We start from the raw sequence: 17,496 nt of genomic DNA, 5'->3' as shown, positions 1-17,496 counted from the left end.
AGGAAGAGAGTTGGGCCTAGGATGGACCCATGACGGACACCAGCATTAATACTGTAAGCTTCTGATTTCTGCCCATCAACCACTATTCTTATGAGCCTATAAGAGAAAAATGATGTAATAACTGAAAAGGCATTTCCAACTATACCGTAGCTAGAAAATCTTGTGATACAGGTATTTATACCATACCCTATCAAAAGCCTCTGATATGTCAAGAGCAATTGCCCTAGATAGGAAACCTTTGTTGAGAGATTTACTAATGCTATGTGATAACACCGTTAGCACATCTGCTGTAGATCTAGCAGAACGGAAACCATATTGCATGTCACTAAGATGGTTTTTCCTTGCTTCTCTTCCAATTTCCATTTTCTATCCTTTTTTCCAAGTTTCGCTTCTCTTTGTACTGTTGTTCTGTAGAATTTGGCAAATTATCTCCTACAGAACTGGAGGAATTTGTAAGTGGAAATGTTTTTTGATCACCGTTTAACCATACATATGTGTGCAGTTTACTGACGAAGGTTTACTTATCAAGCATAAGCAAAATAGTAGATATCTAAAACATAATTCATACATACTAGATATCTTAATAAAAAAATCTTTGAATACTTGATATCTAAAAGTGAATCATAAATATAGGATATCTTAATAAAAAATCCATAAATATTAGAGAAAACATCTAAAAATAGTAATTAATAAATATGAGATATCTAAAATATAATTAATGAATATTAAAAATCTAGAGAAAATAAGTCATAAATATTAAATATTTAAAAAATAATTCATACATATTAAATATTTAAAAAATAATTAATAAATATTTAAAAATTATTTCATAAATATTAAATATTTAAAAAATAATTCATACATATTAAATATCTAAAATATAATTCATTAATATTAAATATCTAGAGAAAATAATTCATAAATATTAAATATTTAAAAAAAAAGTAATAAATATTAAATATTTAAAAAATAATTCATAAATATTAAATATTTAAAAAATAATTCATAAATATTAAATATCTTAAATATAATTCATGAATATTAAATATCTAGTGAAAATAATCCATAAATATAAAATATTTAAAAAATAATTCATAAATATTAAATATTTAAAAAATAATTCATAAATATAAAATATCTAAAAATTAATTCATAAATATTAAATATTAAAAAAATAATCCATAAATATTAAATATTTAAAAAATAATTAATAAATTCAAAAATAATTAATAAATATTAAATATTTAAAAAATAATTAATAAATATTACATAATTAAAAAATAATTCATAAATATTAAATATTTAAAAAATAATTCATAAATATTAAATATTTTAAAAAAATTCATAAATATTAAATATTTAAAAAATAATTAATAAATATTAAATATTTAAAAAATAATAAATAAGAATATTTCATAATTTATTAAAACTAATGAAAATAATGCAAATAAAAAAATAATTAATAAATATTAAATATCTAAAAAATAATTAATAAATATTAAATATTTAAAAAATAATTAATAAATAATTAATAACTAAAAAATAATTAATAAATATTAAATATTTAAAAAATAATTAATAAATATTCAATATTTAAAAAATAATTAATAAATATTAAATATCTAAAAAATAATTAATAAATATTAAATATCTAAAAAATAATTAATAAATATTAAATATTTAAAAAATAATTAATAAATAGTAAATATTTAAAAAATAATTAATAAATATTAAATATTTAAAAAATAATCCATAAATATTAAATATTTAAAAAATAATTCATAAATATTAAATATCTAAAAAAAAAATTCATAAATATTAAATATCTAAAACAAAAAAAATTCATCAATATCAAACATCTAAAAATAATTAATAAATATTAAATATCTATAAAAATAATTAAAAAATACTAAATATCTAAGAAAAACAATTTATAAATATCAAACATCTAAAAATAATTCATAAATATTAAATATCTATAAAACTAATTAATAAATACTAAATATCTAAAAATAAAACAATTTATAAATATCAAACATCTAAAAAAATAATTCATAAATATTAAATATCTAAAAAATAATTAATAAATATTAAATATTTAAAAAATAATTAATAAATATTAAATATCTAAAAAATAATTAATAAATATTAAATATCTAAAAAATAATTAATAAATATGAAATATTTAAAAAATAATTAATAAATAATTAATTTCTATAAAAATAATTAATAAATATTAAATATTTAAAAAATAATTAATAAATATTAAATATTTAAAAAATAATTAATAAATATTAAATATCTAAAAAATAATTAATAAATATTAAATATCTAAACAGTAATAAATAAATATTAAATATTTAAAAAATAATTCATAAATATTTAAAAAATAATTAATACATATTAAATATTTAAAAAATTATCCATAAATATTAAATATCTAAAAAAAATTCATAAATATTAAATATCTAAAACAAAATCATTCATCAATATCAAACATCTAAAAGTAATTAATAAATATTAAATATCTATAAAAATAATTAACAAATACTAAATATCTAAGAAAAACAATTTATAAATATCAAACATCTAAAAATAATTCATAAATATTAAATATCTATAAAACTAATTAACAAATACTAAATATCTAAAAAAAAACAATTTATAAATATCAAACATCTAAAAATAATTCATAAGTATTAAATATCTATAAAAATAATTAATAAATACTAAATATCTAAAAATAAAACAATTTATAAACATCAACCATCTAAAAAATAATTCATAAATATTAAATATGGAAAAAGTTAATTCATAAATATTAAATTTCTAAAAGAAATAATTCATAAATAATGAATATCTTAAATAAAAATAATGCAGAAATATTAAATATCTTAAAAAATAATTCATAATATAAAATCTCTAAAGAATATATATGAATATTAAATATCTAAATAAACAAATCTATAAGGACAAGATATCTAAAAATATAATTCATAAATATTAGATAACTAAAAAAATAATTCATAAATACTAGATATCTAAATAAATAACTGGTAAATACTAGATATCTTAATAAATAATTCATAAATATTAAATGTCTAAAAATAATTCATAAATAATAGATATATAAAGAAATAATTCACAAATAGTAGATATCTAAAAACATAAATACTAGATATCTTAATAAATAACTGATAAATACTAGATACCTAAATAAATAATTCATAAATACTAGACACCTAAATAAATAATTCATGGATACTAAATATCTAAATTAGAAATTAATAAATATTTAATATCTTAATAAATAATTTATGAATATTTTATATTTAAATAAGTAATACATAAATAATGATTATCTAAATAAATAATTGATAAATACTAGATATCTAAATACATAAATAATTAATATCTAAATAGATACTTGATAAATACTAGATATCTAAATACATAAATAATTCATATCTAAATAAATAATTGATAAATACTAGATATCTAAATACATAAATAATTCATATCTAAATAGATACTTGATAAATACTAGATATCTAAATACATAAATAATTCATATCTAAATAAATAATTGATAAATACTAGATATCTAAATGCATAAATAATTAATATCTAAATAAATAATTGATAAATACTAGATATGTAAATACATAAATCATTAATATCTAAATAAATAATCGATAAATACTAGATATCTAAATACATAAATCATTAATATCTAAATAAATAATCGATAAATACTAGATATCTAAATACATAAATAATTAATATCTAAATAGATACTTGATAAATACTAGATATCTAAATACATAATACATAAATAATTGATATCTAAATAAATAATTGATAAATACTAGATATCTGAATAAATAATGAATAAATATTAAATTATAAATAAATTATTCATAAATACTAGACATCTTTATAGAGAAATCATTTATTTATAGTTTAACCATTTATGTTCAGTAACTCCTACCACGTCACGTGACTAATCTATAAAATACTCCTCTTTTTTTCCTCATGGTTTCCCTGTGCAGGTAGCAGAGGGAGCACACCTTTTGCTCCTTTGAATTTTACGTTGTTTTACTCATGTAATGGCGTCTTTTACATTTATACTTATTCATCATTTTCCGCTTTATATTTATATATATATTGTAAGATGAGTGCAGTACATTATTCTTCCTCATTAGTCTCTTAGTTCTTTTGTCCAGCAAATGAACGTTTTAGAGCAGAGTTTCTTAAAGTGGGCTCAACGCAGCCCTGGGGCTCGGTGACTGATAGAGAGGTGCTCCGTAAACAGATACGGGCAAACAGTTCGTAAGACATTTAATTATTAATCCTTTTTATTGGAAATAGATATGATACATAACTACAGGTGTAAAACGTTTCATGATGGTTAATGGAAAATAAAATAAATATAAATTCACAATATTGTTTAATTAATCAAAAACAAAAGTGTCAGCATTTGAAACTACTTTTTTACAGGAATTGTCTTGCAAGTGCTTCGTGACAAACCTCAGCCCTGCTCAGAGTCTACCTGGTGTCATGAAGTTTTGCAAACTCTGGTCTGGAGTACGTTTATTTAGTAAATTTATAAGTGTAATGATAATGATAGGACTTTTTACATACGTTGGCTTATTTACAGAGAGATTCAGCACCTGACTAAAAGCAAACTCATTTCAAGTCTTGGTTCAACTTTTCATCTGTCAGGTCCGACATAACAGTTTCTGATCTAATCTGTTCGATCCTATCTAGTTGGTTATCGTTTTGTAGATCTTTATTGAAAGAAATATTCTTTATTGGATTTATTTACATAGCTGGAGTATGGTAGCCGAGAAATTTTAAAAACCATCTCATGGTTATTTTTACTTAAAAACAAAATGTAAACATATATAAACAAAATATTTTAGAATATAATTCCTTGATTTTTAAATAAAAAATATTGATTGTAAAAATAAAGAACATTTTTTGTAAATAATAATTGAGAAATATTGCAAATTGCTTACATAGCTGGTTCTTTGGGATAATAGGGCGCCTCAAACACCCTTCCAAAATGACAACAAACGGAAAAAGTGTTAGTGTTTTTTTTTTACTATTTTAAAGCCTTTTTTTTAAAGTTTGAAACACAAGTAGTGGCATGGCGGAAATTGTTCAGGGATTAAATGTATTGGAATGTTTTTATTTGGGTAAAAAAAAAAAGTTTTTCAGTTGCCATACTACTTTCTATTTACTCGCCTTCCCATGAGGGCAGAGTTAGACACAAGGTTAGTTTTAATGTGGAGAAGCATTTATTACTAAAAACGAAAAGGTAAAAGATAAAAGCAAGTTAAGCTAAAAGTAAAAAAGAAAACAAAAAAAAACATTTCAAAGAATTAAAAAAAGAAAAAAATCAAATAAAATTCAAACATTTATTACTATTGGCTTGTGCGTTCTATATTCATCATTCAAATGGTCAATAATGGTAGAAGATTGTGGCCTACCTGTTCACATTTTTCAGAACCAGACTCATCTGCAGGACCTTCTTCTTTAAGCAGCACCTTATTATATACTGTACTGTATTTTGTTACGAAGTTTTAATATGCACTGTATAAAATATTGTGTAGACCCCGCCATATGGCGATTTCACAAACTCGGAACAGATTAATGCTCGGGGGTTCTATTGGAGTATGTTAGATTACGATGTACAGGTAGAGAGAGAAAGAGAGAGAGGAAGCGAGAGCGACAGCGTGAGAGAGAAAGAGAAAGAACGGGGAGAGAGAGAAAGAGAGGTGGAAGTGAGAGGGAGAGGGATAGAGCGAGAGCGATAGAGAAAAACGAAATTTCTGTACTGTGAAATGAAAGATATTATATATATATACATATATATATATATATATATATATATATGTCATTTCACATATATATATATATATATAATCTCTCACTCTTCATGTTTATATATATATATATATATATATATATATATATATATATATATATATATGGCAGAGAAACAGCGCCTTTTCCGTACCAAAGTTTTAATGTTTATATATATATATATATATATATATATATATATATATATATATATATATATATACATATATATATATATATATATATATATATATATATATATATATATATAAACATTAAAACAAACAAGATCTATAGATTTATGTTCTCGACGTTTGCCCTTTTTTAGTTGTTGAAAACTAAGTAGCTGATGTTTTCAAATAAGAAAAGCCGTCTGTTGAGTTTAATTTCCTCGTCTTCCTCCTTATCAACATAACAAAGTGTCGACTCACCTCCACGACCACCACCACCAACAACAACAACAAAAACAAGCACAACTCTGAGACTCTTAGGCCTCTTGTATCATGGCAAAGAAGCAGCGCCTCTTCCGTACCAAAGTTACTGGTGCGCTCATCCCTCTGGCCTACATTTGCCCAACTTACAGTTCCACTTTCTAAATTTTTACACACGTTGGAAATCACACGCGCATAAATTAGCGACGCTTGGAATATATTTGCTCTTAAAAAACTTCAATCTAATTCCGTCGATACAAAGATGGTAAGTCTACCTTTTTTTAATCGCATTTCAAAAGTTTCTAATATTCAAAATAAAAATTCGGCACTTATGCAGAAGAGGTTCGTAAATAATGACGTCATTATTTAGAAACCCATTCATAAAAAAGAAAAAAAAGTTAACTATTCTGTACTTTTTCGTAACAATCAAATTAAAAAAAACAAAACTATCGTAAAAAGTTAATTTAATTTTGAAATCCTATTAAAAAAAATAGCGGCGCCTGAATTCTACATACGTACCGAATAGTTCACAAGGACCACGTTAATAATGTTTTTTCAAATAATAATTCCATTATTTCAGCATAGTCCGTAAACTGCAGAAGTAATCAAATCTGTACTGAACGTTTATAAAATAAATGTACTTGAATTAAATAAATATAGATGTGTAATAATTTTGGGTTCTCCTTTAGCAGGTGTCTCCCTGATTCTACTTTTACTTTTTGGCACTCACGTGACCTTATTCGGAATTCTTTTTTTTTTCTACCAAAACGGTCATTTACAATGTTTTTTTAATAAAATGTTTATACATATTGCGACATATGTGTACATATATATGCATGTATATGTATAAATCTAGATGTATAAACAGAGAGAGAGAGAGAGAGAAAGAGATGTTATTTGTTTTTGTTTTTTGCGATACATTTTGAATGAATTCAATTATTTACGAAGGTGCATTTTTACCTAAATGCTAGTTGGGAATAATTTTCCCTTTAAGCAATTTTGTACCCTCATATGGGCAGCGGCTTATATATTGTTTCTAAAATATAATTATGCACTGAGACGTGTTTCGTCGTCTACGACTCAAGTGGATACATATACAGATTGGAACGATAAAAATGTCGCCCAAAGAAAACTGTTACAGTTTTAGTTTAAAATTTTTATTGAAAAAAAAAAAAAAATTCAGGTATTTTAATTATATGGTAGTGCTGACATCTTGACGTTTTTAGTTCCAATCATCGCTTGGATATAGATCCGAAACAGGAAGCATTCCTTTTCCATAAGCGCCCACGGGAGCTCGGCTAATACTTTGCGGATGGCGGCGATCAAACTGGTTTTTGTATTGTAGGAAGTCATTTTCGTGATGTACTCGACGGATGACCAAACGAAAGATTCAGTTCGGGAAGGAGGGGGGTAGTGAGAGAAGGGTACAATGTTGTAGCACTCCTTCTGAAGCCAAGACTGGGTCTTTTGGACTTTTGGATGGGCGCCGAGTTCTCCTGCCCCATCCAGGGTTTGCCAGTGGCCACCTGGGTATAACCACACTTTAATACATCAAAGTATCAGGTAGAAAGATATTGCTGGAAATAACTCTCATATCATAAATAAATAAAAATTACATCCATTCTTATACGCAACTGATGTCGATTAATAATAGGTATAATAAAGTAAATATAAGTAAAGTTAAAGATAAATATAAATCAAATAAAAATAAATAATATATCTAAATGAAGCAATTTAAGCAATTATATTGCAACACACAATTAATAACATAAGTCAAGTATTCAAATATATTTCCTTAAATGTAATATGCAAATTGCGTCACTTTTTGAATGTTGATTTCCTTTATATAAAAAAAAAAAAACTACTTTTCCGACTTTATTATATACTAGCGGAGGGGAGCACCCGGCTTGGCCCGGGCGTAAAATACGCTTAAATACGGTATTTTAATTTGTCAGGATTTCGTATATTTTATTATAGAGTTGCGATTTCAAAAGTAAAAAAAAAAAGTATTTAGGTGTCATCGGCTGGAATCGAAACCAAACTGTAGCATTGCAAACTGGTAAAGATATAACTGCGCCAACGTTATGCGTACATAAATCGATTAAAAATAAAATATAAACGAAAAGGAATGTATGAAATGTTTATCGATTTTTTTTCTATTTTGACCCCTTAAAAAAGTGTCAACCGGCTAAAGACGCATAAAAGAACGGCCCGTAAAAAAATTCAATCATTTGAGGCGACTTTTAGTTGCGGAGGAGATAGTGTTTGAAAATACGGAGATAGATCGACAGACAGATCTATAGACGGACATATAGCTGTATATATATATATATATATATATATATATATATATATATATGTATGCATATATATATATATATATATAAGTACTTCATTTACTCACGTAAATTAATATACGAAAGTATAAATTTATGCGTCAATTTTAAGTATTTACTTCAACAGTGCTCAATACGTAAGTAGAGCTAGTTAGTAAGTTATACAATATATATGGCGATTAAGCTACACTGAATATTACGCGTTTCATCCACTCTAGGATTTTTCAGGCTTATGCGAGAATTTTGTGGTTGTCTCGGGTTTTTATATACGCACCTTATATTGGGTTTTAAGTTAACCAATCAGCTTTCTAGAATAAACCCCACCCTCTCTAATCCGCCAATGAGCAGGCACTTACAGGACAAATCCCCAGTTGACCTTCGGTTGACCTGTTCCTTTGTGTGTGCTATTTAGCGTAGATATCTAGTGTCTTGACCTGTTTTAAATCAAGGTTAATGTTTTTTATATGTTAGTTTATATATATATATATATATATATATATATTATATATAGTATAAAGCTGAATGTATGTGTGTGTGTCTGGTCATAGATAGGTTCCTATATGGTTGACTATTATAGAAAACTGATTACATATAATGATAGAAGATGCATCGTGACACAGGAATGGATATGTTTGATCTTCCATAATAATGATTCATTAAAATTGTGGGGTCTGCGTACGCGCCTGGTCCATAAAGTATGCAAATAAAAAAATTGAAAAAAAAACGTTTACAAGTGTTGTTGATATAGATGTACATAATAATACTTTGATAATTATATTTTAACTTAAATAGGTATAGTATAATAAAATTGTTGGGTCTTGCGTTCACACCTGGCCTCCATAGAATGAAAATAGGCACACACTTTAATAAAGACTTTTCATATCTATCTGCGTAAGTATACTTTGATAATTATGTTTCAGTTGGAAGATATATGGTATAATAAAATTACTGGGGTGCCCGTTCGCACCTGACCTCCATAGAATGGAAATATGTCACAAAGTTTAACAAGTTTATTTTAATATAAATCCACAGAATATTGTGATAAGTGTTTTAGTGTGAACAGGTATGGTATAATAAATTATGGGGTTTATCTATTTTATTTTTACTTTCATCATATTTTGCTTTGATTTGGATACCCCCAAATTCGAAGCTACCTCATTACAACCCCTCCTTTTCATAACCTATCATACTTTCATAAATCAGAGTCCATTTTCTGTAGGCCGTTTTTGAACCCAGTCAACGACGGATACTTTTGCTAGTATATATATATATATATATATATATATATATATATATATATATATGTGTGTGTGTGTGTGTGTGTGTGTGTGTTATTCAGGTTTTCATTCGCAAATATTGTGGTCGTGTAAACTATGCTTCTGATTAGAAATTATTTTTGAAGTGGGCAACCTGTACGGTATTTGCTGTTGTCCAGAGTTGGTTTATTATTATTATTATTATTATTATTATTATTATTATTATTATTATTATTATTATTATTATTATTAATGTTTCTACGAGTTACATATGTGTCTTTTGTGTTAGTTTTATTTTTGTCATGGTGTCCACTTTTTATTATGTATTTTTTGTTGTATTCATTGCTTTTATTTAATATTTTGTTATTATGTGCTTTAATTATCATCTCTAAATTTTCGCAGCAACTGTAGGATAATTTAGGGTATTGGTATTGAAAATTTTGTGTAAGGGAATGGTTGCGGGAAAGTGCCTTTCGATAAGATCTAGAAATTACTTGCCAAGTTTTGTTTTTAACGTTCGATTGTATGGGGCCGTATACTAGATTATGTTTCTTTTTATTCTATTTTTAATTTTATTATAGTTATTGATGTTTTGTTGTTATATTTGATATCAATATTTTTGTATCCACTATTTTTCAGGACTGTTTCATAGATATTGGTTGACCTGTTTAATATATTTTCATCGCTTAAGTTATTGTTGAGTCTACATACGATCGAGTTAGGAATCTGTTTTATAATTGATGGTGGGTGATTGGACTTAGGGTTTACGTATATTGGATTAGCGTTATCTTTTAAGTAGGGTTCATATATATTTTATCTAAATTTAACATGACGTCCAGGAAGTTTGCTATTTTTATCAGCTAATGCGACTACTTTTAGGCCTAATTTTTTCATTTCCTTGTGTATGATTTTCTTAAAGTTATCTCCCTTGACTTAGTTGGAGTCTTTTATTATAGCTAATACACCATTTCTATAGAGGCCGATATCCGTAGTATCATATACGCTTGTGAGGGTATATAGAATGAATAATCCCACAAGATCTGATGCCTCTACAGAATCCCGGGCACCCATCGCCAAATCAAACGAATTTGTGATTTTAGTTTGTATCCATTAGTTATTGTTATTTATTTGAACTGATTTTCTACATTTTTTTAATGATGTTGATTTCTTCCGAGGATATATTAGTGTATGCCAATATTTTTGCTGATGAGGAGACTTTGTTCAAAAAACTATATATTAAAATTTATGTCCATGACCTTGTGTCTTTCTCAATAAAAGCATTGTTTCCGAAACGATCGTACAATTTATTGGCTTTGTTGTGTTCCTTCTTATGGAACCGATTTTTAATTTTTAATTTTACTTTTAATTATAAATTATCAGTCATCTTTCTGAATATATATATACACACACACACATATATATATATATAAGTTTACTTATATTGAAACTTTATATTGAAAATTAAAGACGATTATTAATTTTATGTTATGAATATTTTGTTGTATTTGTATGTGTGCGCATATATAGATCTTTGTGTATATATGCATATATATGGTAGCGTTCTGCAGTTTTGACAAACTATAAATACCCACTGTACAGGTACCTGCGAGTTGATTTTTTTGTGGCAAGAATTACACAATCGCCAACCACACCTCTCCTGAGTCGGCATTGTTAAATACTTTCCTCAGAGTTTTTTTTTTATATTTTTCTATCCGTGGAACACGATACTGTGGATATGCTTCCCAACTTTATGATAATCCTCGACTTCAAGGAGATGTTTTGATCAAATTGTGTTGGTAAATCAATCCCCATCCTGCATATTCTCCCGACCTAGCTCCCTCAGGTTATTAGTTATTCTGAGGATTACAAGACCATTTAGATGAACTTAGGTTTACATCATGAAATGAGATTGAACATGAGTTAGATTAATATTTCATCCAAGGAAAAACTTCAAGAGACATTTATAAGGTCGTTCACAGATGGAGATTTTTCAGAAAATGCAAAGTTTTGAACAATGATTAAAAAAAAACTTTTCATTTTCTATAGAACTTTTAACGTGACAAGATTTTGCAGCAACATAACCCTGGTTAGGCTATTGTAAATCAGTTTGTAAATGTCAATATATAAACCAGATGTACACTGAAACATGATGATGATGACCCATAGATGTAATTGCAAAACATATTGCTTCGTGGTTAAAGCGGGTTAAAGTAGATTTATTTGTCAGAAAATTGCGTTAAAATAACGTAATCGTAATACGGAAATGAACGATGTAAAACAAGCAGAAAATATTAACAATTGTTTATTTGGATAATTGAAACGTGAAAAAATTGGGATGCTGAAAACATACACAGTAAATAAATACGTTTTATTGTCGCGTTGATTATTTAGTATAATATATATCGTATATATGAAACAGGTCGATGATTATACGTATTATTTGTAATCACGCTTTGCGTTTGCATCCAATATCTTGAAGTTTTTATTCAATAAATTAAAGATATTCGCTCCAGCGGTTTGTGTTTATTTGTTGACGTTGTTATGGGTTTATGTTTATGGACTCAGGCGCAACCGGAAATCTTAAACCGGATGCTGGGTTACAACACTCGTTATAAGGTCATTTGGATTTTATTATTATATAGATTTACCTAAAATAAGTTAATATTAAATAATAATGCATACTTAAAATAATTTACTATAATCAAAAAATAAATTTAAATACATATAAAATATTTACTTAAAATAGGTTATAATAGTTACTTAAAAATATAATATTAATTAAATAGAAATACGGGTTTTAAATATGTATATCAATATAAAAAACAAATTTATATTTATATAATATATATATACATATAATATATATATAGATAGAATATATATATATATATATATATATATATATATATATATATATATATATATATATAATAATAATAAATTCCACAGCCAAACAGCGTCGCAGTCAACAATAGCCATGACAGTCAAGGAATTGGAGGTGTAAGACTCGAATTTCCCCCTCATTTTGGGGTCACCAGTTAGACACAAACGAACTCAGGATTCAAAAGCCGAGCTTTTTGCATGCGAGGCAAGCACCCTACCAACTGAGCAAACGCCCCGCACACAATTTCTATTAACCAACACAGATCAAGCAAACCGCGCCAAAATCCGACTGTGAAATGAACCTACTTCGTCTCGACAAGGGACGCGATCATCCAACCAGCTAATAACCCCAAGCCGATGTCTCACAAGTAGGAGTGTTAACTCGAAAGGACGATGCCATCCAGCAATGCTAAACAAGCGAGCAACTAATATATATATATATATATATATATATATATATATATATATATACTAGCAGAAGTACCCATCGTTGACCGGGTTCAAAAACAGCTTACAGAAAATGGACTCTGATTTATGAAAGTATGATAGGTTATGAAAAGGAAGGGTTGTAAAGAGATAGCTTCGAATTTCGGGGTATCAAAACCAAAGCAAAATATAATGGAAGTAAAAATAAAATAGATAAAGCCCATAATTTATTATACCATACCTGTTCACACTGAAACACTTATTACAGTATTCTGTGGATCTATATTAAAAAACCTTGTTAAACTTTGTGACATATTTCCATTCTATGGAAACCAGGCGCGAACAAACACCCCATAATTTTATTATACCATATTTCTTCAAACTGAAACATAATTATCAAAGTATACTTACGCAGATAGATATGAAAAGTCTTTATTAAAGTGTGTGCCTATTTCCATTCTATAGAGGCCAGGCGCGAACGCAGATCCCACAATTTTATTATACCATCCCTATTTAAGTTAAAACATACTTATCAAAGTATTATTATGTACATCTATATAAAACACACTTGTAAACGTTTTTTTTTAATTTTTTAATTTTTTTATTTCCATACTTTGTTTACCAGGCGCGTATGCAGACCCCATAATTTTAATGAATCATCATTATGATAGATCAAAAATACCCATTCTTTTGTCTCGATACATCTTCTATCATTATATGTGATCAGTTTTCTATAATAGTCAACCATATATACATAAACACGTCGGGTTAAACACTACAGAATTATTATTTTTTCCGATTTTTCTGGATATCTTTTCAATTCGCCTGGCGGTCTTTTTAATTTTAGATGACATATAATATAAAATAGCGCCCAAAAGTTGTTGTTCGGCTACGCCTGCCAGTATCCTATACCTCTATAAGGCAACCATTCGCCCATGTATGGAGTACTGTTGTCACATCTGGGCTGGTGCATCTGCTGCTTGTCTCTCGCTCCTGGACAGGGTTAAAAAAAGAGTCGCAAACCTGATAGGTCCTGAACTGTCATCTGGGCTTCAACCTCTGTCCCATCGACGAGATGTTGCATCCCTCTGCCTGTTCTACAAATACTTTAATGGTGAATGCTCTGACGAACTGCAAACACTTGTACCTCCCCGACGTAACTACCCCCGACAAACCCGACAAGCTACTAAGTCTCATCCCTTTACAGTGGAGATCCCTAGGTGCAAGAAAGCCTTTTACTCCAATAGTTTCTTCCCCAGAACTGCGGGTCTTTGGAACTCCCTTCCGGGATTCTGCTTTCCCAACTGCAATGATATGCAGAAGTTCAAGTGTAATGTTAACAAACATCTTTCTACTCTTCTCCCTTCATAATGACCCCGCTAATTAATTCCCTAATAGTAGCCCCCTGCTTCAAAGTGGCACTGTGCCTTGTTTGAGGTGAAAATTGAATTAAAAAAAAAAAAAAAGATGCCTTTAAGCGCTTTCATCTGTTCATCCGATGACCATCAGGAGCTATTTTGTTGTTATCGTTTTCTTTTTCTTTTCCTTTGAGGCTTGGTATATTTATAAGTTTTTATTTACTTGCTTATTTTTAATATTTTCGATTTTTTAGAAAAAATACAACTTTGTGATATATGGGTCCTTGAAATGCAAAAGAGCTAATTTGCGTTTTATTTTAAACTAGCGGTGGTACCCGGCGTTGGCCGAGTGTTTGTTTCCGGGACGGGGGGGGAGTTTTTAAAAATGTTATGGTAGGTAAGTAGGAAGGATCAAACCCGGAGTCATGAGTAAAAGTAGGAAAATAAAGTGTGGAAAAAAAAAAAAATCTTAAAAACGTTAATAGTTCGGCCACCAAGAAAAGTCCATTCCAGTTGTTTAGGGGGGGGGGGAAACGACTACGGTAGGTCGGCGCGAACGTGAAAATATAATGTGAATTGTCCAGCACGCTAACCACTACGCCACAGAGCACTGCAGCTTAGTTTAGTGATTTTAAATAACTTCACATGAAAGAACTACGAAGCCAAACCGGTGTTCTCTTCTCAACTGTTCCTTGTGAACGATCCCCAAACGGTGTTAAGTGGTGGCAGGGGGAGGAGGAATTTATTAGAGAGAAAATATTTTACCGCTTCCATTGATCGTAACCGATTTTGGCCGTGACTTCTCAGCAGAAAAAGTATAGGAATCTAAGATTATCGAGGAATTTGAGAAATAATAAGCCTATAACACACCTCAGATATTGTTCTGCCGTTTGTGCATATTATATTTGCATTAAATATCTTGATTTTTAATCCTATTAAGGTCAAAATCCGACGCGGAAAAATGAGTTCATTTTATTTATATAGATAGAAGATAGATAGAAAAAGAATAGAAGATAGATAGATAGATAGATAGATAGATAGAATATAGAAGAAGAAGATAGATAGATAGATAGAAGATAGATAGAAGAAGATAGATAGAATAGAAGAAGAAGAAGAAGAAGAAGATAGAAGATATTCATTTTCATTAATTCCTATTATTTTTTTTTCGTTATAGGATAATCATCTTTAGTTAACTATAACGTGTAATTATATTCATGCAGATATTCTATATGATTTATACTTGCGTAATATTTGCGTAAAAAGTTTATAGTAAACACAAAAATCTTTCCATGTATATTAATGTATACATATGCGTATATATTGTTGTTTATAAATTTTTGCCTACCAAACTCCTCATATATATTTTGGTCTACAAATATAAACTTCATATAAAATGAATTTAAACCCATGCTGAAAATTTATATTTGAGTTGTATCCCGGGAAAATCGCTACAAAAGCGTGAAAAAAATTGCCTCGTGAAAGTCGAACGGCGGCATAATGAATATGCATGCATAACGGTTCATGTTTTAATTTTTAGCCTTGGAGCAAACCTGTCTGCAGAGCTCAATCATGAACAAGGGCATACTGCCCCCATTAATTAAATAAAAGATTCGGTTCGAAATTCCGTGCAGTATTCTAAGTTACACAAAAGGATTCCAAAGTTCTACAAGATACGTTTGAAGACGGTCGGGGGTTGCATCAGCCGATAAGTTGTGAAAATAACACCGAATATGCAAACAGTACTCGGAAATATCCAAATAATAGGAATAAACTGAAATCAATAATTTGTAATTATTAGATTATCTGACCTACTCTTGATTATTTATATTGAAGCAATATTTACTCCCAACTCCATTCCTCCCCAAATTGATTGCTTGCGATCCATAGTAAATGATAAGTCCAGGAGGGTATGAAAAAAATGCTGACGTGAGCAGACGAACGACTAATGTTAATTGGAGTTTTGTAGAATAAAAAAAAAATAGGCTTGCCAATTTGGAAGCTAACCGCTTCAATATGATCAGCTTGTTTATAGATTCCTGTTGGCGTAGGTTAAAGCTTTTTCCTCCTGGTGAAGCATATTTTATGCTGCATAGTAGTTCATCGGTCGACCTGGCTCAGCCTATTTTCGTGCACAATCTATATTTGTCCGTAATCAGATCCAGCGCTGACTAAACGAACACGCGGACCACGGAGGATTCTGCCAGGAATGGGAGGGGCTAGTTTCCATGGAAATCTGGAAACGTCATAATATTTATGTTCTCAAAGCTCCTTGATGTAATGTCGGAAAACTTGTCTATCTATCTTTCTTGGTATCTATCTGTCTATTTTTCTCCCACTCGGTCGATCTATTTATTTATCTGACTGTTCATCTATCTATCTATCTATCTATCTATCTATCTATCTATCTATCTATCTATCTATCTATTTATCTGTTTATATGTATGTATTAACGTCGGTATGTTGTATGTATATATGTATCTATCTATTTTTCTGTCTTTCTATTACTCTATCTATTAATTTATTTGCCCATATGTCTACCTACCTATCTATCTATCTATCTATCTATCTATCTATCTATCTATCTATCTATCTATCTATCTATCTATCGGTTTTCTTTCTATATGCCAATCTGTTTATATGTATGTATTAATGTCGGTATGTTGTATGTATGTATCTATCTATTTTTCTGTTAATCTATTACTCTATCTATTAATTTATTTGCCTATCTGTCTACCTAGGTATCTATCTATCCATCTATATATTTATCTATATATCTATCTATCTATCCATCTATGTATCTATCTATCCATCTGTCCATCTATCTATCCATGTATCCATCTATCTATCCATCTGTCTATCTATCCATGTCCATCTATCTATCTATCTATCTATCTATCTATCTATCTATCCACCCATCTATCTATCCATCTATCTA

General features: G+C 28.1%; 1 protein-coding gene across 1 annotated transcript in view; it reads left to right on the top strand.

Moving 5' to 3' along the window:
- The first annotated feature begins 6,315 nt into the window (after positions 1–6,315).
- LOC145254716 (uncharacterized) overlaps positions 6,316–17,496 on the top strand; it is a 60,718-nt gene continuing 49,537 nt past the window's right edge. The window contains exon 1 of the mRNA XM_080113437.1: positions 6,316–6,567. Coding sequence (XP_079969563.1) covers positions 6,565–6,567 — 3 coding nt within the window. The 5' untranslated portion in view covers positions 6,316–6,564. The remainder of the gene's footprint in view (positions 6,568–17,496) is intronic.

This window comes from Euprymna scolopes, chromosome 30 (assembly GCF_053919585.1).
Source record: "Euprymna scolopes isolate OS-2025 chromosome 30, ASM5391958v1, whole genome shotgun sequence".
In the NCBI taxonomy this organism is placed as follows: domain Eukaryota; kingdom Metazoa; phylum Mollusca; class Cephalopoda; order Sepiida; family Sepiolidae; genus Euprymna; species Euprymna scolopes.
The sequence above is the reverse complement of the archived record's forward strand: the minus strand, read 5'-3'. Positions and strand labels throughout refer to the sequence as shown.